Genomic DNA, 25516 nt, shown 5'->3' on the forward strand with positions numbered 1-25516 from the left:
TGATGATTGTATATCAGGCTTAATGTCCAAGTTTGCAGACAATGCGAAAGTTGGCAGGGTTGTTAATGACAGTATGCTGATGCAACAGGATCTAGAAAAGTTGAGCAGATGGGCTAAGAGGTGGGAACTGAAGTTTAACATTGACAAATGTAAAGTACTGCACATGAGAAGCAGTAACCATAGAGTAACGTATCAACTGTGTGGTACTACACTGACAGTGGTAGAGAGTGAAAAGGACCTGGGTTTAATTGGGAAGGCAGATATGAAGTTTTCTGAGCAGTGCAGATGGTCTGCAAGAGTAGCTCATGGTGTCTTGTCAATGATAAACAGGAATTTTTCTAGCAGGGATAAGGAGGTGATTATCCTCTTGTAAAAGGCAATGTTCAGGCCACACCTTGAGTACTGTATACAGGTCTGGAGGCATCATTTTAGGAAGGATGTAGAGCTGCTGGAGTGAGTGCAGAGAAGGGCAACAAGATTAGTGAATGGAAAAAAGGGTTTCTCTTACAAAGAAAGGATTAAGTTTTACAAATTACAGTGTCTGGAGACTAGGCACCTGCGAGGTGATCTGATTGAGGTGTATAAAGCCTTGAATGGTTTGAGCATGCTCAATGCTGATGGTATTCTTACTCCTTCTCAGAATAATCGCCTGAGAGGTCATAAATTCAAATTGAGGAAAGACAGTTGCAGGATAGATGTGCTGAAGTTTTCCTTTAGCCAGCATGTGGTTGATTGCTGGAACAAACTTCCATCTGTCATTGTAGAAGTTAATAGCTTAAATAGATTCAAAGCAGAACTAGACAAACATTTGAAGCAAGTGTATGTATGGGTGAAATGAAGAGAGTTTTTTTTTTTTTTTTTTTTTTTTAAATTTTATTTTGGCTGATGCTATATAAGCGTGCTTTCTTGCATCATGTGCATTTACTAATGCTAATGCTATTATTTATATAATTTAAAATTCCTCGTGATTGACCGAAATTAATGCTGTGATTGACTGGTAGTTTGCGATTGACTTGTTGGCCACCCGTGCTATAGAACATCACAATGCTGAATATATACGAAAAAACTATTATAAAAAGAATAGGAGATTTATGAATGGATATTACAAACTGCATAGGACAAAGTTATGACAATGCTTCAAATATGCCAGTCCAAGCCAGATTGAAGCAACATAGTTCTACTGCATTTTATTTTACCATGTACCAGCCACTCTCTAAATTTAATTGGAACTAATGCAGCTGAATGTTGTTATTCTACTGCAGACCATAATTTTTTTCTTCTTCACCAAGAAGATGGAATGTCTTAAATCAATATTTAGGAAGAAATTCACTAACACTGAAAAATTTAAGCAATACAAATGGTCTGCTAGGGCTGATGCTGTCTCAGCTATTCGAAATGGTTAGTATTAGTATTAGAAATGGCTGCATGGTGCAAGAAAGCCTATGACTTATGCTGCACTAGCCAAAAAAATAAAAAATAAAAAAAAAACCTAATAATTAATAAAAGAAAAGGAAATTAAACCTATCATCCTATTCATTTCCCTCACCCAAAGGTACTATCCAGATGACCTTTGAATTTCCCTAAACTGTCAGCCGCTACCACCTATGTAGGCAACTTATTCCAGTAATTTATAACTCGCTGGCTAAAATAAAACTTCCTGCAGTCCAGTCTAAACACCTTCCCCCCTGTAACTTGAATTTATGTCCCCTAGTTCTAGCATCATTTATAATCTTGAAAATTTCATCACCATTCATTTTACTGATGCATCTCAGAGCCTTAAACACCTCAATCAAATCTCCTCTGAGGTGTCTAGTTTCCAAACTGCAACCCACATATTCAGTCTTTCTTCATAAGGAAGCCCTTTTTCCGATCTCACCAGGCGAGTTACCCGTCTTTGCACCCTTTCAACAAGATCGATATCTTTCTTTAGGTGCCGTCTTCATACTTGAACACAGTATTCCAAGAATACTGTGTTCAAGTATGAAGTTTTGTTAGAACACAGGTCTAACAAAAGCCTTATATAATGGGAATATCACATCCCTATCTCTACTTGCAAAAGTTCGATAGATCATCGATAGGACACCATGGGCCTTCCTTGCAACCTGTTTACAATGCTCAGAGAATTTCATGTCTGATTGTATCGTAACACCCAAGTCCCTTTCCTCCAGTACTGGGTTTAGTTGAACTCCACCAAGTGAATAAGTTATTTTTGGATTATTGTTTCCCAGGTGTAATACCTTACACTTTATTGGATTAAAGCATAGCTGCCATTTTTCTGATCATTCCTGAAGTCTATCTAGGTATCTCTGAAGAAGCTCAGCTTGACAGTGATCATTAACTACTCTACCAATTTTAACATCATCTGCAAATTTAGACATCATGCCCTCTATCCCTTCATGAATGTCTTCATCATCGATATTCAATTCATGAATATCCTAGACCTCATCATCACGCATGAATCAGATGACATAACAGGGCTGACAGTAGAGGAACCAGTAGCAGGAAGTGATCACGGAGTTCTATGGTGGATGATGATGAGAGAGGTAGCAGAAGTAAAAGGCAAAGGAATGGGTTTTAATTTCAGAAAAGGAAATTACGATGCCTTAAGGTACTATATGGCCTCTATTAACTGGGTAGATATCGTGCAGAAAATGAATACATTTGAACTGTGGTACACTTTTAAAACATTAATTACAGATGCCTTGAATGTGTATATACCATTAAAAAAATACTCCATGAGGAGGGTTCCAAGTTGGGTGAATAGTGAAGTTGCCACATTACTTGAGCAGAAAAAGGGGGCATGGAAAGGATACAGAGCAATAAAAAGTACTGAAGCCTATAACAGCTACAAGGTGATGTGTAATAGAACCACAGAAAAAGTTCGACAGGCAAAGGCAGTTTATGAGAAATCACTAGCAAACAGAGCAAAGAGGGGGGGGGGATAAAGAATTCTTCACATATATAAATGCCAAGAAGAGCAGGACAAACCAGATCGGACCTTTACGTAAGGGAAAGGGGATAGTAATTAATACACCAGCTGCCATTGCAGATGAACTCAACAGTTATTTTGCATCGATATTTACAAATGAAAAACCTTTTGTGGCAATGGGAAATTGTGGGAGCGAAGTTAAAAAATATGTAATTAATGATATTGAAATTTTGCAAGATTATTTAATGAAAAAACTTTCAAGCCTACAGGCCAGTAAGGCTCCTGGAGTTGATGGAATATACCCTATAATCTTAAGGGAGGCGGCAAGCAAGTGCATTGAACCATTGAGGCTAATTATGCGAGCATCACTAGACTCTGGGGAGATTCCTTTGGATTGGAAAAGTGCAAATGTATCTTCCATACATAAGGGTGGCTCTAAAAGTGAAGTTAGAAATTATCGACCTGTCAGTCTGACTTCAGTAGTAGGGAAAATCATGGAGGCAATGATCAAGGGTGAAATTCAGGATCATTTGGATCGAATTGAAATTCTCAAGGATACTCAGCATGGTTTTCCCTTTGTAAAGGGAAAATCATGTTTAACAAATCTGGTTTGCTATTTCGAAAGGGTCACTCACAAGCTGGATTTAGGGAATAATTTCAACATTGTTTATTTAGATTTCAGCAAAGCTTTTGACCCAGTCCCACATGAGCGGTTGCTTTATAAGCTGGAACAGGTTGGAATCACTGGGAAAATCCTTAGATGGATAGAAGGATGGCTTCAGGGCAGGAGGCAGAGAGTTGTGATAAATGGCTATTCCTCAGATTGGATTGATGTAAGAAGTGGGGTTCCCCAAGGATCAGTATTAGGACCACTGTTGTTTTTAATTTTCATAAACGACATTGATGAAGGGATAGAGGGCGTGATGTCTAAATTTGCAGATGATGTTAAAATTGGTAGAGTAGTTAATGATCACTGTCAAGCTGAGCTTCTTCAGAGATACCTAGATAGACTTCAGGAATGGTCAGAAAAATGGCAGCTATGCTTTAATCCAACAAAGTGTAAGGTATTACACCTGGGAAAGAGTAATCCCAAAATAACTTATTCACTTGGTGGAATTCAACTAAACCCAGTACTGGAGTAAAGGGACTTGGGTGTTACGATACGGTCAGACATGAAATTCTCTGAGCATTGTAAACAGGTTGCAAGGAAGGCCCATGGTGTCCTATCGATGATCTATTGAACTTTTGCAAGTAGAGATAGGGACATGATGATCCCATTATATAAGGCTTATGTTAGACCACACTTGGAATACTGTGTTCAAGTATGGAGACCACACCTAAAGAAAGAAAGACATCGAGCTTCTTGAAAGGGTGCAAAGACGGGTGACTCGCCTGGTGAGATCGGCAAAAGGGCGTCCTTATGAAGAAAGACTTCGAATATGTGGGTTGCAGAGTTTGGAAACTAGATACCTTAGAGGAGATTTGATTGAGGTGTTTAAGGCTCTGAGAGGCATCAGTAAAATGAATGAGGACGAAATTTTCAAGATTATAAATGATGCTAGAACCAGGGGACATAAATTAAAGTTACGGGGGGGAAATGTTTAGATTGGACTGCAGGAAGTTTTATTTTAGCCAGCGAGTTATAAATTACTGGAATAAGTTGCCTTCATGGGTGGTAGAGGCCGACAGTTTGGGGAAATTTAAAGGTCATCTGGATAATACTTTCGGGTAAGGGAAGCGCCTAGGCTGATAGGTTTAGTTTCCTTTTTTTTATTGATTATTATTATTTATTTTATTTTTTGTTTTTATCATTGTTTTGTTCGAATTTTTTTTTTTTTTTGGCTGGTGCAGCATAAGCCATAGGCTTTCTTGCACCATGCAGCCATTACTAATACTAATGTTTATGAAAACTAAAAACAACAGTGGTCCTAATACTGATCCTTGGGGATCCCCACTTCTTACATCAACCCAGTCCGAGCAATAGCCATTTATCACAACCCTCTGCCTCCTGCCCTGAAGCACCCTGATATCCATCTGATTTTCCCAGTGATTTCAACCTGTTCCAGCTTATAAAGCAACCGCTCATGTGGGACTGCGTCAAAAGCTTTGTTGAAATCTAAATAAACAATGTCGAAATTATTCCCTGAATCCAGCTCACGAGTGACCCTTTCAAAATCGTGAACCAGATTTGTTAAACATGATTTTCCCTTTACAAAACTATGCTGAGTATCCATGAGAATTTCAATTCTATCCAAATGATCCTGAATTCCACCTTTGATCATTGCCTCCATGATTTTCCCTACCACTGAAGTCGGACTGACAAGTCGATAATTTCCCACTTCACTCTTAGAACCACCCTTATGTCTGGGAGATACATTGGCACTTTTCCAATCCAACGGAATCTCCCCAGAGTCTAGTGATGCTCACATAATTAGCCTCAATGGTTCAATGCACTCACTTGCCACCTCCCTTAAGATTATAGGGTATATTCCATCAACTCCAGGACGCTTACTGGCCTGTAGGCTCGAAAGTTTTTTCTTTAAATAATCTTGCGAAATTTCAATATCATTAATTTCATATTTTTCAACTTCGCTCCCACAGTTTCCCATTTCCCCAAAAGGTTTTTCTTCTGTAAATATCGATGCAAAGTAACTGTTGAATTCATCTGCAACGGCAGCTGGTATATTTCATACTATCTCCTTTCTCTTACGTAAAGGTCCGATCTGGTTTGTCCTGCTCTTCTTAGCATTTATATATGTGAAGAATTTTTTTATTCCGCGCCCCCCCCCCACTTTGCTCTGTTTGCTTGCGATTTCTCATAAACTGCCTTTGCCTGTCGAACCTTTTCTGTGGCTATATTACAGATCATCTTGTAGGTGTTATAGGCTTCAGTACTTTTTATTGCTCTGTAACTTTTCCATGCCACCTTTTTTTAAGTAATGTGGCAACTTCACTATTCGTGCAACTTGGAACCCTCCTTGTGGAGTATTTTTTTTTAATGGTAAATATGCATTCAAGGCATCTGTGATTAATGTTTTAAAAGCATACCACAGTTCAATTGTATTCGTTCTCTGTGCGATATCTACCCAGTTAATAGAGGCCATGTAGCACCTTAAGGCATCGTAATTTCCTTTTCTGAAATTATAACCCATTCCTTTGCCTTTTACTACTGTTACCTCTCTCTCTCTCTCTCTCTTCATCATCCCCCATAGAACTCAGTGATCACTTCCTGCTAATGGTTCTACTTTCAGCCCTGTTATGTCATCTGATTCATGGGTGATGATGAGGTCTAGGATATTCTTTTCTCTAGTACTTCCCTGACATGTTGATACAAATAACAGTCATCTAGTTGATTTAAAAATTTTGTTTCCCATGTCGAGTTTCCTTCCCATTTGCTCCAATCAATTAGAGGTAAATTGAAATCACCCATAATAAGACATTGACGCTTACTTGCCCTATGGAGTGCCTCCATAGCAGAGTGGTCAGGGGTGGGAGTGCAGTAGCACATGCTCTTTGAGTAGACCGGGGTTCAAGCTCCTGACTGCTGAATATACGGTCGATCTGCCAACCTGCACTGGACCAGTGTGGCAGATTATGGTCTATTTCCCTCAGCATGAATTTTTGAGGAGGCTTCCATCCTGCAGTGGGTTGATAATGAATATGGTTCAATAACACATGACATGTAGAGGCTTTCGTCATAATCTTCACAATCGCCTGGTCTGTAGATGACTCCTACTCACATTATACCTTTGTTTCCAACTATCTCACACTATACTAGCACGTGAAGCGTCTGAATTCGGGAAAGCTATCGTCGCACACAGGCTGCTTCTGATAAGAAGCATTATCCCACCACCCCTTCTATCTACCCTATCCTTCCTAAATACATTATACAAGCTGTACTGAAACTCATCATCCCCTATTTCCGGGTGGCACCACATTTCCGTATGCCCTATTATGTCCGTGTTACTTGTTTTAACCAGCAGTTCGAATTCGCTCATTTTATTGATAACACTTCTAACATTACTATATGAACAATTACGACTTACTATTCTTGTATATTTAACAACCCTAACACAACCCTTGAAGTTCTTTAGTCTCTCTTCCCTGACATTAGCTACCCGCTCACTTGAAACGTTTCTGCCCCCAGAACATCTAGATAATATGTCCAGTTGGGGAAACAGATAAGAACTCTTGATATATGTGCAAGAGTTACTTTGACCAATATTATCAGATAAATATTATCAGTGTGTCAGTATTACCCACATTCCCCCTAACTAGCAGTTTCCCTGAACCTTTAAGGTATCCTCAATAAAACTGGCAAAAACCTTTGCACCACCTTTGTTTAAGTGTATCCCGTCTCTACAAAACAAATTCCTTCTACCTATAAGTGTGGGCCAGGCTGATAGAAATTTCCCCCCAAAAGCCTTGCAGAGTTCAAGTCTTGAGTTAATCCACAAGGCTTTTAACATGTAATCCCTCCTATTGTGTCTGGGCAGAATTGCAGACACATAGACATTGTGGCCTAGCTCGTGGCATTTCCTCAGCATGGTCCTGTATTTTTCTAACAGATCGTCAGATTGTGTACGTTTAATGTCATTAGTCCCCACATGAATAATAATATTCTCTTTACCCCCCCCCCCCCTTAACTGACGACAATCTGTTGGTGACATCATTAATAGTTGCTCCCGTTTGACATACCCTGGTTCTATTCCACCTATCCTTATTATAAAAAAATATTCCCCATTTCCTTGACAACAGAGTCTCGGGAGTCCTGAGTCTGTGATGAGCTGCCAGATGCATTATTCTCGAGGGCAAGCACCCATTTTTTCAATGACTCAAATTGTTCCATCAGTGCACCAAATTGTAATTTAAGATCAGTGCACTCGTTACATCGATCACAAAGAAAAGAATCCCCGGGTGAGCTATGATTAGTCATCAGGTCGACCTTGGAAAACATTCCACAGGTTCCACTATGGATTAAATCAAGACTCACACTTAAATTGCCATTGGCTATTTCTGTGTGAGTCACGATACCCTGTGACGTGTTTAAGGCAGATCTCGTAATTACCATTATAAAATTAGCTAAATATCAATGAAAATTAACTTTAAAAAATGATATCTATAATATTATAAAAATCAAACTGTTACAGGGAAGCCTATAATAAAATAATCCAACAATATACTAAATAAATCAAATATTTAAAAAGCAATAAACCTCTACTCTGCCAGATAGTGACTGGACTCCCTCCAGTCACTACTCTGCCAGATAGTGACTGGAGGGAGTCCGAGTAGTGTGTATGCGGGGAGCATTGTCGAGGCCACGTTATGTCAAGGATCTGGGTATATTCTTACCACATGTATGCCATATCCAAAAATTTCATTACTTCATACAGCATGTCCCACCCACTTTTTCTTACTATTGAATACACCATGAATTGTCAAAATAATAGAGCAAGCTTATCTGCGAAAAGATCTAAACCTCCCAAGGACTTCCTAATTCATTTCACAAATATACGTGGTCTCAATTCTAATCTCAACGATGTCCATTTCCACTTGCAGTCTTCCAAACCCCATGTACTTTTTCTGACTGAATCTCAGTTATCAGTTGATTCAACTACTGCTCATCTCAGATGTCCAAATTATTTGCTGTATGATTCCTTTCGCCTCAAAGGTGGTACTTGTGCATATGTCCGTTCTGATATTCCCTGTCAGAGACTTGGCAATTTGGAATCTCCTCTCTTTGATCTTCTCTGGCTTAAAATCTCTCTACCTCATTGTCTAAAATTCATCTGTTGTCTCTACCATTCTCCCAACTCCACTAATCACTTGGAGCTCTTTGACTTCCTCTCTTTGCAACTTGACTTTCTCCAGTCCAACTTTCCTAACAGTGAGGTAATTTTCCTTGGTGATTTTAACGTTCAAAACTCCAGCTGGCTTCCGTTTTCTAGTCACACCGACCCAGCAGGTCGAGATGCTGAGGCTTTTGCAATTACTAATGACCTAGCACAGATTGTACATTTACCTACAAGAATACCGGACAATCTTAATCATACAGCCAATACACTTGATCTTTTTCTCACAAATAACCCTTCTAAGTACAAGGTTGAAGTGAGAGGTCCTTTAGGCACTTCAGATCACAACTTGGTGATTGTCTCTTCTCCAATGGAACCTTTATCTCATGGCTATTCCCAACCTCGTATTGTTTGGCATTACAAGAATGCAAAATGGGATGACCTGCGAGACTTCTTTTCTTCTTTTCCTTGGTCTGATTACTGTTTCAAAACTTCTGATGTCAATGTTTGCTCAGATCGTGTCAGTGAAATTATTCTTGCAGGAATGGAATCCTTTATCCCACACTCCACTTTAAAATCTTGTCCTTTATCTAAACCTTGGTTTTCCAATAAATGTGCTAAGGCTGTCCAAGAGAAGAACGTTGCATATCGTAATTGGCTTGTTTCTAATTCTTCAGTTTCATTTTCTGCCTACACCAAAGCTCGCAACAATTGTAAAGCAGTTATTAATCAGTCCAAACTAGAGTTTGAACAGGCTAAGAGTAGAAAACTTGCTTCTTGCCCTAATGGTAGCCGAGCATTCTGGTCTCTTGCCAAAGCTATTGGCCGCAACTTTTTGCCCATCTCTGCTCCCACCTCTGTCCAAACCAGATGGTTCTGTTGTCACTTCAGCCAAGGATAAAGCTGACCTGCTAGCATCCCATTTTTCTTTGAGCTCATGTATTAATGATCTTGGTAAAACACCTCCCACCATTCCTAACACACTCCATTCAATGCCTCTTGTGGTCTTCCGTCAAAAGGATATCAAAAGGATTTTGATGAATCTTGATGCTAAGAAAGCTCCAGGTCCTGATGGTATTTCTCCACTTGTTCTCAAAACCTGTGCTCCTGAACTTACTCCTATTCTTTGCCGCCTTTTTTTTCACTTTCTTATTCCAAAGGTGTTTTTCCTTCTGCTTGGAAATTTGCTCATATCCAGCCAGTTCCTAAAAAGGGTGACGTATCCCTCCCATCCAATTATCGTCCCATTGCAATTACTTCTACTCTTTCTAAAGTAATGGAGAAATCAATTAACCGCCAACTCTTAAACTACCTAGAAACCTTCTGTCTGATCAACGATCGCCAGTATGGATTCCGTCAGTGTCGATTCACTGGTGATATTCTGGCTTATGTTACCCATTTATGGACTAATTCACTGGAAAGGTTCGGTGAAACACAAGTAGTTGCTCTTGACATCTCAAAGGCTTTTGATCGTGTTTGGCATAAAGGTCTTCTAAACAAGCTTCCATCTTATGGTTTGCCAACTGTTTTTAGTAATTGGTTATCCAGTTTTCTCTCTGATCGCTCACTGAGGGTGATGGTAGATGGCTCTCTGTCTTCTAACTTCTCCACTAATGCCGGTGTCCCCCAAGGTTCAGTTCTTTCCTCCACTCTTTTCCTCTTGTATATCAATGACCTTCTTCCATTGACTGGAAATCCTATCCATAGTTTTGCCGATGATAGCACATTGCATTCAACTTTCCATTTTGAGAAACCTTGTCCAGCTCAATCAGCTTCAAGTTCTCGAAAATCTGCTGCCGATTCCTTAAATGCCGATCTTCAGGTAATTCTCCAGTGGGGCAAAGACAACTTAGTTGATTTCAACCCTTCTAAAACTCAATCTTGTCTTATATCTCGCAAAAAGGATTCTTCTGCTCCTATGCTTATCTTTAGTGACACTCCAATTTCTAGGCAAAATGATATATCTCTTTTGGGGATTACCCTGACTTCTAATCTCTCTTGGCACAAGCACATTACAAATATTGCTTCCTTTGCATCTAAAAAACTTGGCTTTCTCTTTCGCTCTCAACGTTACTTTTCTCCCAAACAGCTGCTCACTCTGTATAAATCGCAAATCCGCCATGGAATATTGTTCCCACATCTGGGGTGGTGCCCCCAAAACCTCTCTCAGGCTTCTTGATTCCATTCAGAAGAGGGCAGTTAGGTTAATTAATGATTCATCTCTAACAGAGTCTCTTCACTCGCTTTCTCGTAGACGCACTGTTTCTGCTGCATGCCTCTTGTACAGATACTTCCATGGGCACTGTTCTTCTGAATTGGCTTCTATAATTCCCGCTCTCTCTTTCAAAACAGTCCGAACACGTGCCGCCACCAGCCAACATCCATTTACTGTCCGACTTCAAACCCACAGAACCAACTTTTCATCTTCCTCATTTATTCATTCAACTGCCGTTTTCTGGAACAACCTTCCTTCATACATATTTCCTGAAAATGACAATCTACAGAAGTTCAAGTCCAATATCAACAAATATCTTCTTTCGTCTTCTCAACCTCCAACCCAAGCACGGTACTAAGTACTATAGGTTATAATACCTCTCGTGTTTGGGGTTCTCATAAAAAAAAAAAAAAAATCAACAGTTATCCAATCCACTAAACCAGGGGTCGGCAAACTTTTTTTGGAAAGGGCCAGATCATAAAATTTTTAGGCTCGGCGGGCCAGGTAGCAAGCTCGAAGATTTAGTTTTGTTGCATTATCCATATACATGGATAATGCAACAAAACTAAAACAGGTTCAAAATCTTTTTATTAGGAAGTGATATTTTACATAATATTTATACACATGCTGACACTTACAAAAAAATGAATAAAATATTTCCATTTATTAATAAATGTATTATAGAACTGGTTAAATTTTGTACTAATGCGATGATTGTAATTGTTTTTTCTGAGATAATATTTCATCATACTGGAGTTCGAAGTTAGTACTTCCTATCATTAAAGTTGTTTGCAAATGGTCATCCGTTAATAATGATCTGTATTGCGATTTTACGTATTTCATTTTCGGAAATGTCTTTTCGCATTGGTAAGTACTCCCAAATACAGATATAAATCCCCATGCATATGATTTTAATTGACCGTATTTATCTTCCGAAAGATATTTATAGAATTGGGTTAGATCCATTTCTTTAAACCTAACCTTTAGCATATCATCATTTTTCAGATCAGTCGCTTCCATTTGAAGGTCTGATGGAAGCTCCTCAATTGTACAGCCAAATGGATTTTGAAATATGGAAATGTCTTTTGCACTTGCATCAAAATTCAAAAAACGCTGATGTAACTGTAATTTAAGTTCAGAAAATATATCTGCCGCAAATATTTTTGGGAATGGGGATTTCGCTAATATTTCAAATTTTTTACAGCATGGAAAATGGTCAAACTTGGTTAATGTGATTTGTGTTTCAAACAATGCAAATTTTTGACGATATGACTTTAAGATAGAATACATTTCACATATCAGCATTATTTTCCCCTGTAATTAAGTTAAATTCGTTAAGATATCCCACGATGTCTGTAGCAAATGCTAATTTCCATAGCCATTCATTGTTAGATAATAGTGGTTGTGTGCAGTTTTTCTCATTTAGAAAAATTTCTATTGCTTCTCTGAGTTCAAAAAATCTCAGTAAAACTTTTGCTGAGCCATCGAACTGCTGTATGGTAGGGCAAATCAGGATATTCGGCTTCAATCTCTAATAAAAAATCACAAAACTGACAATGAGAGCGAATAAAGTTAATCGCTGACACAACTGGTTCAATAACACATGACAAATTGAGGTGTTTCCCACAAAGAGTCTGCTGGTGAATAATACAATGAATTACCAGAGGTTTTGAACATTTAGCTTCTTCACAAGCTTTAAAAATTTGTCCAACTAATCCTTTCCCCGTTCCACACATATTTTTACCACCATCAGTTGTGACACATTTTAACTGATTCCATTGCGAATTGTACTGTATTAGCGTTTTCTCGACTTCCTTGAAGATATCTTCGCCTGTAGTTGTTCCATGCAGACTATCCATTGAAGCTAATTCTTCAGTAACCTCAAACTCAGTATTGACTCCTCGAATAAACAGCAACAATTGGGCAGTATCAGTAATGTCTGTAGACTCATCAAGAGCCAACGAAAACCACTTGAAATTTTTTGCCTTGTCTTTTAATTGACTCTTGACGTGGCTCCCGATGTCCTCAACTCTTCTAACAGTTGTTCCCGCCAGAAGACTGACAGATCGAAACAGATCCATTTTCTCTGGACACATTTCTTTGGCTGCCAGAAGAAAACATGATTTAATTAATTCACCATCGGTAAATAGTTTCCCTTTCTTGGCTAATAAATGAGCTATTCGTAAGCTTACTTTAGTTACTGCTTCATTATCATTTTTTATTTTAACGAATAAATTGCGTTGTGATGATGCATTACGTTTTAGTTCCGTTGATTTTCTGTGAGTTTTGAATATTGTGCCGTGTGCTTAGTTTGGTAATGACGACGTATATATTGTAATCTTTTCGCACAGCTATTGTGTCATTACATAATAAACATGATACTTTGTCATTTATTTCTATGACAAAATAATTCACACTCCAGCTTTAAAAGCATGACATTCGAAGTCCACTTTTCTCTTAATATTTGGTCTTGAGGGAAATGGTGGGTAATAAATAAAAGGGAAAAAAAAGATTGCAGAGCGCCGTGACAGACAATACCACGTGTGCTGCGAAAGCAAAATTGAGAGAAATACTGGCAATACTTGTTCTACGGTAGACAACAGAATGCGAATAGTCGACGCCAGTAGCGCCAATAAAAAAAAAAAAAAAAATTGAGTATGAAACTGCATTACTTACTCTGGGATAAAATATTAAATATCTTAAATAAAACTATCTCTGGAGGCTCACATTTGGTGAATATGGGCTTGGCACACCCAGGGTCCTGAGCTGGATATCATCATTCTTCTCTTTCTTGGTGATTCCCTTCTACTTCTCTCTCTCTCTCTCTCTCTCTCTCTCTCTCTCTCTCTCTCTCTCTCTCTCTCTCTCAGGGTAACTTGGGAATTTTTTTGGCTGGTGCAGCATAAGCCTCAGTCTTCCTTGCACCATATAGCTAATAATAATAATAAGTAAATCATTACAAGATCCTGCATAAATTTACTGCACGGTTCTGATCTTTTGAAATCATTATAGATATTTTTTGCATATTAGAAATGATTTTAATATTATTGAAAGAGAAGGTGAATTATTAACTGACAAATGGCAATACAAAGATGAAAAAAAAGTTGAATTAAAAAAAAATCTATTGTGATGAAACGAGAGATAATGAAGTAATTTTAGAATGGAAAGAGCTGTTTATTATCGATATATTCAATGTTGTTTGTGATAGATTAATTGCTGAAATAAATAGACGAACAGAAGTATACACCATATTTTAGATACTTTTAAAATGTTTATAGATTTAGATGAAACTGAATTCAACACTAATATCGATAAATTAATAAGTATATATAAAAATGACATCAATTCGGAAAAGTTTAAAGATGAAGTTATCCAATTTTACTGTTTATTAAAGGTGAAAATATTGGCAACAATATTTTCTCCTTTAATAAACAGTAAAATTGGAGAAACAATATTAAAAATATTTTTAATAATGCCAGTTAGTAACACAAGCAGGGAACAGTCATTTTCTGTTCTCAAACAAGTAAAACACTATTTTTTTTTGAAATAGTTTAATTCAAGATAAAATGAGAAATTTTTCATTGTTATTTATTGAATCTGAACTGGTAAATATCATTAATTATGATGATTTAATCGATATTTTTGCCAAGAAAAATTCAAGGAAAAAATATTTATGCAAATAAATTGTATGAACTTATAATTTAGCCATTACATTGCTATTTTATAATGTACTTGCTATTATTTACTGCTGATTAACAAGATGTGAATGTTTTTATATTTTTGTAACAGAAATTTTGATATTGTTTTTGTAATAAAATTAGTAATTGCACTTTATTGTTGTTAGGCTCCCCCATAGCTCGGTGCAGGCAGCCCAGGTTCGATTCCAGTGGGGGGCCCAAATTTATGGTGTGTACTCAGCATCGTGATGTGAAAGGTTAGCTTACGCTGGTTACAAAACACCACGATGGTTGTCAATTCAATGACCATGTGATGACCCGCCAAAGCTGTGTGGCTGGTCATCATACCCTCACAGGCTGTTGCGACACAGTTTAGTTCAGTGCTGTTCTTTATATTTTGCAGTATTACAATGTTTATGTTTAAACAGATTGGTAAAAATAATTTTTTTTCTGATTATATTTATATAATTTTTTTTTTTTTAGTGCAATTTTTTTTTTTAAGACTCTGGTATCTTGAAAGTGGATTCCACAAGAGCTTAGTGCCTCAGAACCCGAGAAGTGCAAGTACGGCCCTGGCTGCAGTAGTTCTTCCCAATACCATAACCCCTGTATTGTCCTAAATTGCCTCCACTTGAAACATGCACATGACCCCCTCCCCCCCAGATGTATCAATTAGCTAACAGCTATACTGATTGCACTGAATTGTACTGAGAATACGTCACCTGACTCATCCAATATTTGATAAAATAAAAACCCAGCTGATACGACTTAAAGATAAATACAGTAAGCTGTTGGTTCTCTTATTGAATTGTGCACATGTTTACATACACACATACACTTGCTTGCTATCTGACTACTTACTTTAGCTGGTATGGTACGGACATGCAACCATCTCAGTGTATATTTTTCATTTCAGTAATTATATGTTAAGTGAATAGAATATCCCAGTCTTAGATTGGTGTTTGTGGTTTTTGGTTTTGATTATTCCTGTGTAATATACAGGAGGTGTGACCAAAAGGTTTCTGTACTAGCCTCAGGTTATACAGAGTGTTTCTCATAAAACCGGTCCGAGTCAATGGCAAAATAATTAGAGAAATATAGACAGGAGTAAAATTAGATAAACACAGAAAAACTCAGTCAAAAGTAACTTTATTTATTCTCTCTGAATGTACACACAAACTGAAATTCATTCTTTGAACAACTTTGCATGGGAGTTGTTCAAAAATGACTATCACACCAGTATGAGGTGGGTCTGTTTTATGTGGAACACTCTGTATTACAAAATTCATCTGCTGGTGATTTCTAATTTATTTCAGAACTGTTGCACTCAGAGTAATACATTAAGTATGGTTGTGTATAGTGCTCTCTTTAGGGAAAAAAAAATAAGTGACTTGAAAACACAGTGTGCGTGCGTGCGTGCGCGTTGAAGCTTTTTGAAGAAGAGAAAATGACCAGAACTCTAACATGTGAGTGGTTTTCAAACCTCAAAAAGTGGACTGACTTTTTTTGATGACACTGATCATTCATTTTGATTGAAGACATCCCTCCTCAATCAAACTGGATGAAAAAGTGATATGAATTAGAGGCCTTGTTTACAAAAGTAGGTGCACAAATCATTGTTAGCAAGATTTGGTTAATTAGGTGGGAATTTTATTTGGTTCTTTTAAATGGCTAGTCCTACGGTTAGTCCATCCATAGATGGACTAGCCTTAGAACATTTGCAGTTAAGAAACAAAATATGCACACGTGAAGACTGAAATTATGAAATTAATTTGTAATTGATGAAGTGCACAAATTTTTTTTTTTGTCTTGTAATATAATTAATCTTTGTATTATTTTTAAGAAATATCACAAATGATAGCTTTTTTTTATATCTAGCATAAATAATATTATTTTAAAATGGTCAATATTTCTATCTATCATTAGAATGGACAAACTCTCTTGATGTTGGCTTGTCAAAATGGCAATATTGCAATAATTGAAGAGCTTTTGCAACAAGGAGCAGATGTTAATGCTGAAGATAATGTAAATTTTCGATTTATTAATTAAAAAGATAATTTTGAATTGCTTATTTTACTTCTATGAGATTTCTGTCTATTTAATTAACATCAGATTTTATTATAACTATAATTCAGAACATGAAATGTTTTATCAACAGTATAATTGTTTTGGATACCTGCCGTCATGCTTGCGTGATGTATGGCTTTTTGTCTCTACAAATAATAACTTTTTTTCACTGTATTTTATTTCATCACACTTGATTCAGATTTTATTTCACTATGCATGCACTTTTATTATATTATTATTATTTTTTTTGTTTATACTTTGGGGTGGCCACAGAAGATCAGAGGAGTTAGCACTTGGTGTTTCAAATACTCCTAGCAACTACTCAAGTGTGGATTGTCTTAGCTAAGTTAGCAGTTGCATGGAAGTCGTGTTCTTAATAGTGACAAATGATGTAAGAAAGCGAGCTTATACAGCATCAGCCAAAAAAAAAAAAAAAAAAAATTCCATTTCACCTATCCATCTGCTCCAATAGTTTGTCTAGTTCTTCCTTGAGTTTATTCAAACTATCCACTTCAACAACAATAGATGGAAGCTTTTTCCAGCAATCAACCACCTGTTGGCTGAGGTAAACTTCTGCACATCTATTCTGCAACCATCCTTCCTCAATTTCAATTTGTTTCCTCATGTGCATAGTCTGAGCAAGAGGAAGTATCCCATCAGCATGGAGTTTGCTCAAGACATTCAAAGCTTTAAAACACTACAATCATTTGAATTGGAGAAGTGCCAACTTAATGGCAATACATAAATGCAGTTCTATGACTGAAGTCTGGTTAGTCTGATTTAAGTTGTAGTGAAGAACAATTTCAGCCTAGTTTATGTGATTTTTGGTTAGGAAATTAACTCAGTCCCCTCATGAGAGGTTACTGTACAAGCTGGAACATGTGGGATTACTGTAAAGATATTAAGATGGATTGCAGGGTAGCTGCAGGGCAGAAGGCAGAGGGTTGTGATTAACTTATATTCTTCAGATTGGGGTAATGTCAGAAGTGGGGTCTCTTGAGGGTCAGTTCTTGGACAACTGTTGTTTCTGATTTTCTTAAATGACATTGACAAAAGGATAAAGGGTGTGATGTTAATATTTGCACACGACGTAAAGATTGGTAGAGTCATCAGTGATCATTGCCAAGCAGTGCTCTTTCAAGATGACTTGAACCAGTTTCAAGAATGGTCAGAAAAGTGGCAGCAGTGTCTTAATTCAGCAAAATGCAATATCTGTACTTAGGGAATAGCAAACCCAAAATAACTTATGAACTTCATCTACTTAGAAACAGTAGATGAAGAAAGGGATCTGTGAGTTCTGATATAAGCAGATGTGAAGTTTTCTGAGTAGTGTAAATAGGTGGCCAGGAAAGCCCATGGTATCCTAAAGATAATTTTTTGAACAACATCTTATAGAAAGAGGGTGGTCATAATTTCACTGTATAAGGCAATTGTAAGACTGTATTTGGAATACTGTGTCCAAGCATGGGGACCTCATTAGAAAAGAGACTTTCTTGAAAAGTGTCTGAAGGTGGGCAACATGTTGTGAAATCGGCAAAAGGGCAACTGTATGAAGAAAGACTATGTGGGCTACAGAGCTTGGTAATCTAGCAGCTTAGAAGGGATCTGATTGAGGTTTATAGGGCTCTGAGAGGGGTAAAATGAATGAAGGCAGAAATTTCATGGTTATAAAAAATTACAGAACAAGGGCCATAAATTCAAATTACAGGAGAAGAGGTTTAGACTAGATTGTAGGAAGTTTTCTTTTAGCCAGTGAATTGTTGATTACCAGAATGGGTTGCCTCTGTAGGTAGTTAAAGCTAACAGTTTGAAAAAAAATTTAAAGGTCATTTAGATTGTTACCTACATGAGGAGGGAAGTGCATAATTTTTTTTTTTTTTTTTTCTAATCTACTTTTTTTTTTTCCTTTTTTTGTTTTTGTTTTTTTTTTTTTTTTTGCAGGTGCAGCAAAAGCTTGTGGCTTGCTTGCACTGTATAGCTAATACTAATACTAAAATGTTCACATGTCCTTTTGAAAAAAGCTAACTCTTTTATTGTAGTCTTAATTAAAATAATAATAATATAAGACTGGATCAAATTTTGTAAAAATAAAATACGCTGATTGTACAATAAAATAATAGATAAAAATAAAATATAGAAATTACACTATATGGAATTAAAAGCGATAAAAACAACCATAGCTCTAAGAGTTGACCCCTCCTTTATCAACAGTAAGACTTAACTTGTCACAGTACATCCTTAAATAACTGCAGGATCACAACTCGCAGCACCTGTTATCATAGGAGCATGAGCAACATCCTCCACGTGTGCACAGAAACTGGAAATGGTTTAGGTGCGTGCCAGGTGGAACAGTTCATCCCCATCTAAGAATTATGGTTTCTGAGAGGGGATGAATACAGATTCTCCTGTCTCTATTAATGGTATTATTAGAAGAACAAATCTGCAAGCTCTCAAGCCCATTTGCAGTTCTAATATCCGTGCAAATGATCAACTATGATGGCATCAGCAGGCGAAATTTGGTGGTTCTCCTCCCAGAAATGTTCGGCCACAGTAGATTTTCCATAATCCATGGCCTTTATTGCATTAATATGCTTTATGGGATTATGGGAAATCTGCTGTAGCCGAACATTTTTGGGAGGAGAACCACCAAATTTCGCCTGGCAATGCTGTCATAGTTGAACATTGACACAGATACTGGAACCGCAAATGGCTCGAGAGCTTGCGGGTTTGCTCTTCTAAGCATAATACCATTAATAGAGACAGGGGCATCTGTATTCATCTCCTCTTTGAAACCATAATTCTTGGACAGGATGAATGGTTCTACCTGGCATGCTCCTTAGCCATTTCCAGTTTTTGTGCATGTGTGGAGGATACTGCTCGTGCTCCTACGATAACATATGCTGCGAGCTGTGATCCTGCAGTTGTTTAAGGATGTACCTTGACAAGTTAAGTCTTACTGTTGATAAAGCAGGCGGTCGCCTCTGAAAGCTATTGTTGTTTTTATTGCTTTTAATTCTGTATAGTGTAATTTCTATATTTTATTTTTATCTATTATTTTATCGCTTTTATTGTACAATCAGTGTATTTTATTTTATCATTTTATTTTTACAACATTTTATCTGGTCTATTATTATTTTAATAAAGTTTCAGTTATACCTTTGGTGTGTTGCACTGTAGTTATTATGAGTCAGAACTTTCCCAAACCCAGAGGCCTATTTGAAGAACAAAAAAGACAGTTGTTGAATTAAATGCAGAGTTAGCTGTAATTCCAAGGACCCCTCCAAATGCAATCATTGGACATCTCAGTTAATAAATTCTTTAAAGTATTCATGTGTGAGGTTTTCCACACTTCACACATGAATACTTTAAAGTTTCTGCTAATCAGTGATTATGAGAAACAAATGGATGGGGCATGAAATCAAGATAGTAATAGAATTATGGTTTCAAAGAGGGGATGAATATGGATTCCCCTGTCTCTATTAATGGTATTATGCTTAGAAGAGCAATCACGATAGTAGTAAACAAATGGATGGGGCATGAAATCACGATTTGATGTCAGCAGGATGAGTGAAGCAACCAACCATTTTCCAGGTTGAAAATGGGTGAAAAATTAGTGGGCATTAATGAAACAGAAGGGAAAATGAAAATTGCAAACTAAATACAGGCAGTTCACGTTTTACAAGTTTCCTGATTTATGAGCTCTTTTTTTCAAATATCAAGTAGCAACAGAATCGAAAATATGAACATTAATTGCAATAAATAAATGCTAAACATTCATAAGTACAGGCAACCCTCGTATAACACGGTAGTTTTATAACGTGGTTTTGCTCTAACATGATTGATAAATTGCACAATCCTTGCACAACGCAGTAAAGTCAGTCTTCGTATAACACGTGTTTACACTACACGAATTCGATCATACACGATTTATAAATAGGGGACCGATATCTTATATAACATGAACCGAATTCGCTTATGCACGATTCGCCTTTGTGTTTACAAGAAATGGCAGTCGAATGCAGAATCGCCCCAACCGAACGCAACACGATAGGAATGAAGAGAAGATTCTGAAAATGTATTTACGTTTTTTCTATCAGTGAAGGGGAAACAGATTTCACCATAATAACGTAAAAACAAACACAATTCCAGCTATCGGTATAATCGCAAATGCAATTAGATCGAGTTTACTAACAGTTTATAACAGATTCCACTAGCAGAAACGCAACTGGAAATTATTTTTATGGTAGTAACCCCCTAGAAATGTGCTTTAGTAAAATGTGAGGTGTTAATAGTGTATCTCTGCCTTTACGGTGTTGTTTATTCAGTTGCTACATGTGCCCAGATTTGTTTATGTGTATTAAGCGTGCCTCCTAGTTTTGTAATTGTGCTTTATTCCCTAAAAATGAGTAAAATACTTAAAAGGTGTGAAAAGGAAGCGTCCTGGAGAAGACACTGCAGATTCAGAGAGAAAAAGAAAAGCAATATCGATAAACAGAGGCAGACTGGGTCAAAAATTCTTACCCGGGAAAATTTATAGTGGCCTCATACTATGGTTTATAGCCAAAATCACACCGGCCTCCGGCCCACCGGGGTTTCCCCGGTATGGCTTATGGCCAGTCCGCCTCTGTCGATAGAGAAAAAATACGAAATTGTGAAACGCTTTGAGCAAAATGAAAGACCATGTGATATTGCACGTGCTACAGACCTAAATGAGGCAATGCCGATAATTACAAAGAATATAGAGAAAATAAAAACAACTTTCATAGCAGGAACAACTCAAAGTGTAATTAAAATCCATTAGATTAAGACACAAAGAATTGGAAGAGATGGAACGGCTGTCATCTGTTTGGATAGAAAATCAAACAAAAACAAGTTTGCTTACGATAGAAGCAAAAGCATTAGCAATATTTTATGACGTAATAGTCGTAATAAAATACATAAGTGTTTTATTACGATTATTTATTGTGTTTGGTAATGTTTTGGTTCCAAATGTGTGTTCAATCTTGGGTGGTCGGCACCTAACCCTACTTTTCCCATAGGGCCTGTTGTTTATATTGCACGATTTTGCATTTTGGTTTCTAGGAACAGAACTATCGTGCTATACGAGGACTGACTGTACTTATATAACATGGTTTCGCTCTAACACGGTTTAGAGAATTGCGATAAACTTTCATAACATGGTAATTTTGAGATTTTGTGGAGGGAAACTGTGCTATTATGTTGGATGTTGTTTTTAAACATTTCCATTCTTTTTTGTGAATCCACAATATTGACTTGCTAGTTGTTATGCAAAAAAATTTTTTTGGGAAATCCCTGTATTTTATTTTGTTGGGAAATTCCTGTGTTTGGTTCTGTGCTATTTAACTCATGCTTGTTTGAGACCATAAAAAATTGTGACTTTGAAGTGTGTAGTTCATGACTTTTAAGGTTTTTGTAAGGTTATTTTTGTTTTTATTTGATCGTTTATAAATTTTTCTGGGTATGTATTACTAAACTTTGTTCTTAAGAACCGTATTGGAAGTAAAAAAATCACTGCTCAAAAGAAACTTTATTTCTCTAGAATCAAAGATAAATAAAAAAGTTTAAATTTAAATGAAGCAACAATCCAGACCATAAAGAAAATTGAACAGAAAATTAGAACTGCTGTTGCAGGATCTTTCCACAAATATGACAGCTCGTCCCCAAGCGCCAATAATTGAGAAAATGGAAAAAAGCATTTAAGATTTGGTGGAAATGGCATTGGATGTAAACCAAATCAATTCAGAGGATGATAGCGCAGATGAAAGTTTTAAATTCCAAATTTTAAAATTCTTATTCTTTGAATGCAGATCCTTTGACAGAAAAATGCATAAAGTTAAAAAGAGAGCTTCAAAAATACTTAGCTCCATACCATGAAATTTAAAAGATCTATCAAGCAAAAGCAAACAAACCCAGATTACTGATTTTTTTAAAGAGAGCAGAAGATACACAAAATATAGATACTGCAGAAAAAAGTTCAGAAGGTGAAGATTTTCTGCAATAGAGAAAACGTTCTGACTTACAGCTCAGCAGAAGAAATTTATAGCTTATTTACAGCACTCAGTTGACCGCTTAAGAATGACTGCTCGTATGTTAAATGTTAAAAACAGGGGTTGCATTCTCAATTTCAGTTTCAGTTATTGAAATTTGACCATTGTCAAATTTCAGTTAAATAAAGGTCAACAAAACAATAGTTATGCTCAATTATCTTGATTTTAAAACATAGCTTTTAAAATCAAGAAAATTATAATAATAAAGAAATTATTTGTCATACAAATGTTAAAGAATGTTTATTCTTCATCATCATTGACTAAATGCACACTCATTGATGGTTCTTCACTCATTGTTGGCTCGGCACTCGTTGGTTTGTTGGAAGCACAAGGAGTCGTTTTCTTCTTTTTCAGAAATGCTTCAAGAGTCATGTGTTTCCTAGACAGTCTTCTCTTTTCTTTAGAAATTTCACAATAGCATGCATAAGCATTTTTTTTTTAAATCTATAGCAACTTTTCTAGTATGCTCGAAATTTCAACCTTGTGACTCAAAAATTTCAGTTGCTTTTTCTATGCCTTGAAAAGCTTCATCAAGCCTCTTGAGAGTAAAGGAAAGAACAGGAGTTTAATTTTTTAAATCTTCTTTTTCCTTAGCTTCACATTTTGCCATTTCAAGGATGTCGTGATTTGTGAGCTCTCCATTGTGTGTTTGAAGCAGATCAGTGACATTAGTTGTAGAAACCTCAAGCTGCAATTGGTTAGCAATAAATTAACAATCGCTTCTATTTTATTTTGTATGATCTCTGCTGGTTAGCATTAGCATTAGTAGAGGCATATGATGCAAGAAAGCAAGCTTAAGCAGAATTAGCCCAAAAAAAAAAAAACTTCCATTTCACCCCTCCTTTCGTTCGAAATACCTGTCCAGCTGAGCCTTAAATTTATTTAGGCTATCAATTTCCAAAACATGGGATGGAAGTCTGTTCCACCAACCAACTACCCGCTGGCTAAAGGCAAATTTCCGCACATCTATCCTCCATCTGTCTTTCTTCAATCTGAATTTATGCCCTCTCAGCTGATTATTCTAAGCAAGAGGAAGAATCCCATCAGCATTGAGCATGCTCAAACCATTCAAGGCTTTATACACCTCTATCAGATCACCTTGCCGGTGCCTAGTCTCCAGACACTGTAATTTGCAAAACTTTAGCCTTTCTTCGTAAGAGCAACTCTTTGTTCCATTCACTAATCTGGTTGCCCTTCTCTGTACTTGTTCCAACAGCTCTACATCCCTCTTAAAATGAGGCCTCCAGTGCTGTATACAGTATTGTTACTAACTGTAGTAACAATAGTGCTGTAAACAGTATTGTTACTATGTGTTACTAACTGTATACAGTTAGTAACACATACGACTTACCAGATATCCTTCCTGATGAGGTAGAACATGCGTTGAAGAAAATGAAGAATCAGAAAACCCTGGGGGAAAATGAAGTTACTGTAGAGTTGTTAAAATTTGTAGGGAGACATGACACAGAAACTGGCAAGGCTCTTCGCAAAATGCATTACAAAAGGCGTGATGCCTAAGGAGTGGAATAATGCAATCATAGTATTGCTGCATAAGAAAGGAGATAAATTGGAAATTGTAGACCAGTTAGCTTATTAGTCCACATCTACAAGTTGTAACAGATTAGAAAGAATACTTGATGAAAATCAACCAAAGAGCGAGCTGGCTCTAGGTTCATAGTTGAGAATCACCTTCACGTAATATCACAGCTAACGGAGAAAGCAAATGAATATAAAACACCATTATGCCGACATTTGTGAATTATGAAAAGGCATTTGACTCCAAACAGCATAAGGCAATGTTTTAGGCACTGTAAAGACAAGGCATAGATACCTCATAGCACTGATAGTTGGTACCAAAACTGTTCATTGTTAAGTGAAACTGTGCTTATTGAGGTATAATTATAATGGGTTTTAGTTGAATGCATACCAGCGAAATAGTCTTTAAACAAATTATAATAAATCTATAAACAATTTGCACTTGATAGCCAATTAAAAGGATTTGAAAAAGAATGTATATTGCAAAAATTTTATTAATGAAAAGGTAACATCATGAGAGATGAGAAAAAAGCTTTATTGTTTATTTAGGTATTTCAATTATAAAGTCTGGTGAAGTCATCTCTTCTTTTTCTCTGAGTACAAGTCTTTGTAGCATCGAATCCTATCCTGTAAAATTGCCATATCTTGATGCTGCTTTTAACATCCAGATTTCCATTCATAATTGCCTCGCAGATCACGTCAAAATCCCCGAAAAACTTTCTACAATTCTTCTGTTAAATTCAGGCGCCTCTGTAGCCAGGTGGGAAGGAGCAGCAGGCGTAGCACACGCTTCTTGATTACACCGGGTTTCGAGCCCCTCACCACCAAATACGAAGGATGCGGAAAGGTCAGGGATTGACCACCGCATATTCTCGGAGCAATATGGCCTTAGTTGCTAATGCTCCTAAAAACCAAACAACAACAACAACATCTGTTAAATTCTTTGGTGCCACATCAGTGTTATCCACTTCAGAATTGTTTTCCTCTTCTTCCTATGTGGTTTGCTTTTCAATTTAAAGGAGAGTTGCATTATCTAAGTCACTTGCATGTGAGTCAATGCAGTCACATACATTGGCATTGTCCAAAGTTTCGAATCCCAAGTCTTTTCCGATCTTCGCAATGTGGCGCCTCCGTAGCCAGGTGGGCAGGAGTAGCAACGCATAGCACACGCTTCTTGATTAGACCGGGGTTTGAACCCGTGCCCACCAAATACGGAGGATGTGGAAAGGTCA

The 25516-nt window shown here is 37.0% G+C and overlaps 1 protein-coding gene across 1 annotated transcript in view; it reads left to right on the plus strand.

Annotated features, from left to right (window-relative positions):
• Arms (Ankyrin repeat-rich membrane spanning) overlaps positions 1 to 25516 on the plus strand; it is a 680132-nt gene that overhangs the window by 35766 nt on the left and 618850 nt on the right. The window contains exon 3 of the mRNA XM_090381558.1: positions 16540 to 16638. Within this exon, the coding sequence (XP_090237684.1) occupies positions 16540 to 16638 (99 nt within the window). The remainder of the gene's footprint in view (positions 1 to 16539; positions 16639 to 25516) is intronic.

The sequence above is a fragment of the Mastigoproctus giganteus genome, chromosome 9, assembly GCF_048544385.1.
Source record: "Mastigoproctus giganteus isolate SK-2022 chromosome 9, ASM4854438v1, whole genome shotgun sequence".
Taxonomy (NCBI): domain Eukaryota; kingdom Metazoa; phylum Arthropoda; class Arachnida; order Uropygi; family Thelyphonidae; genus Mastigoproctus; species Mastigoproctus giganteus.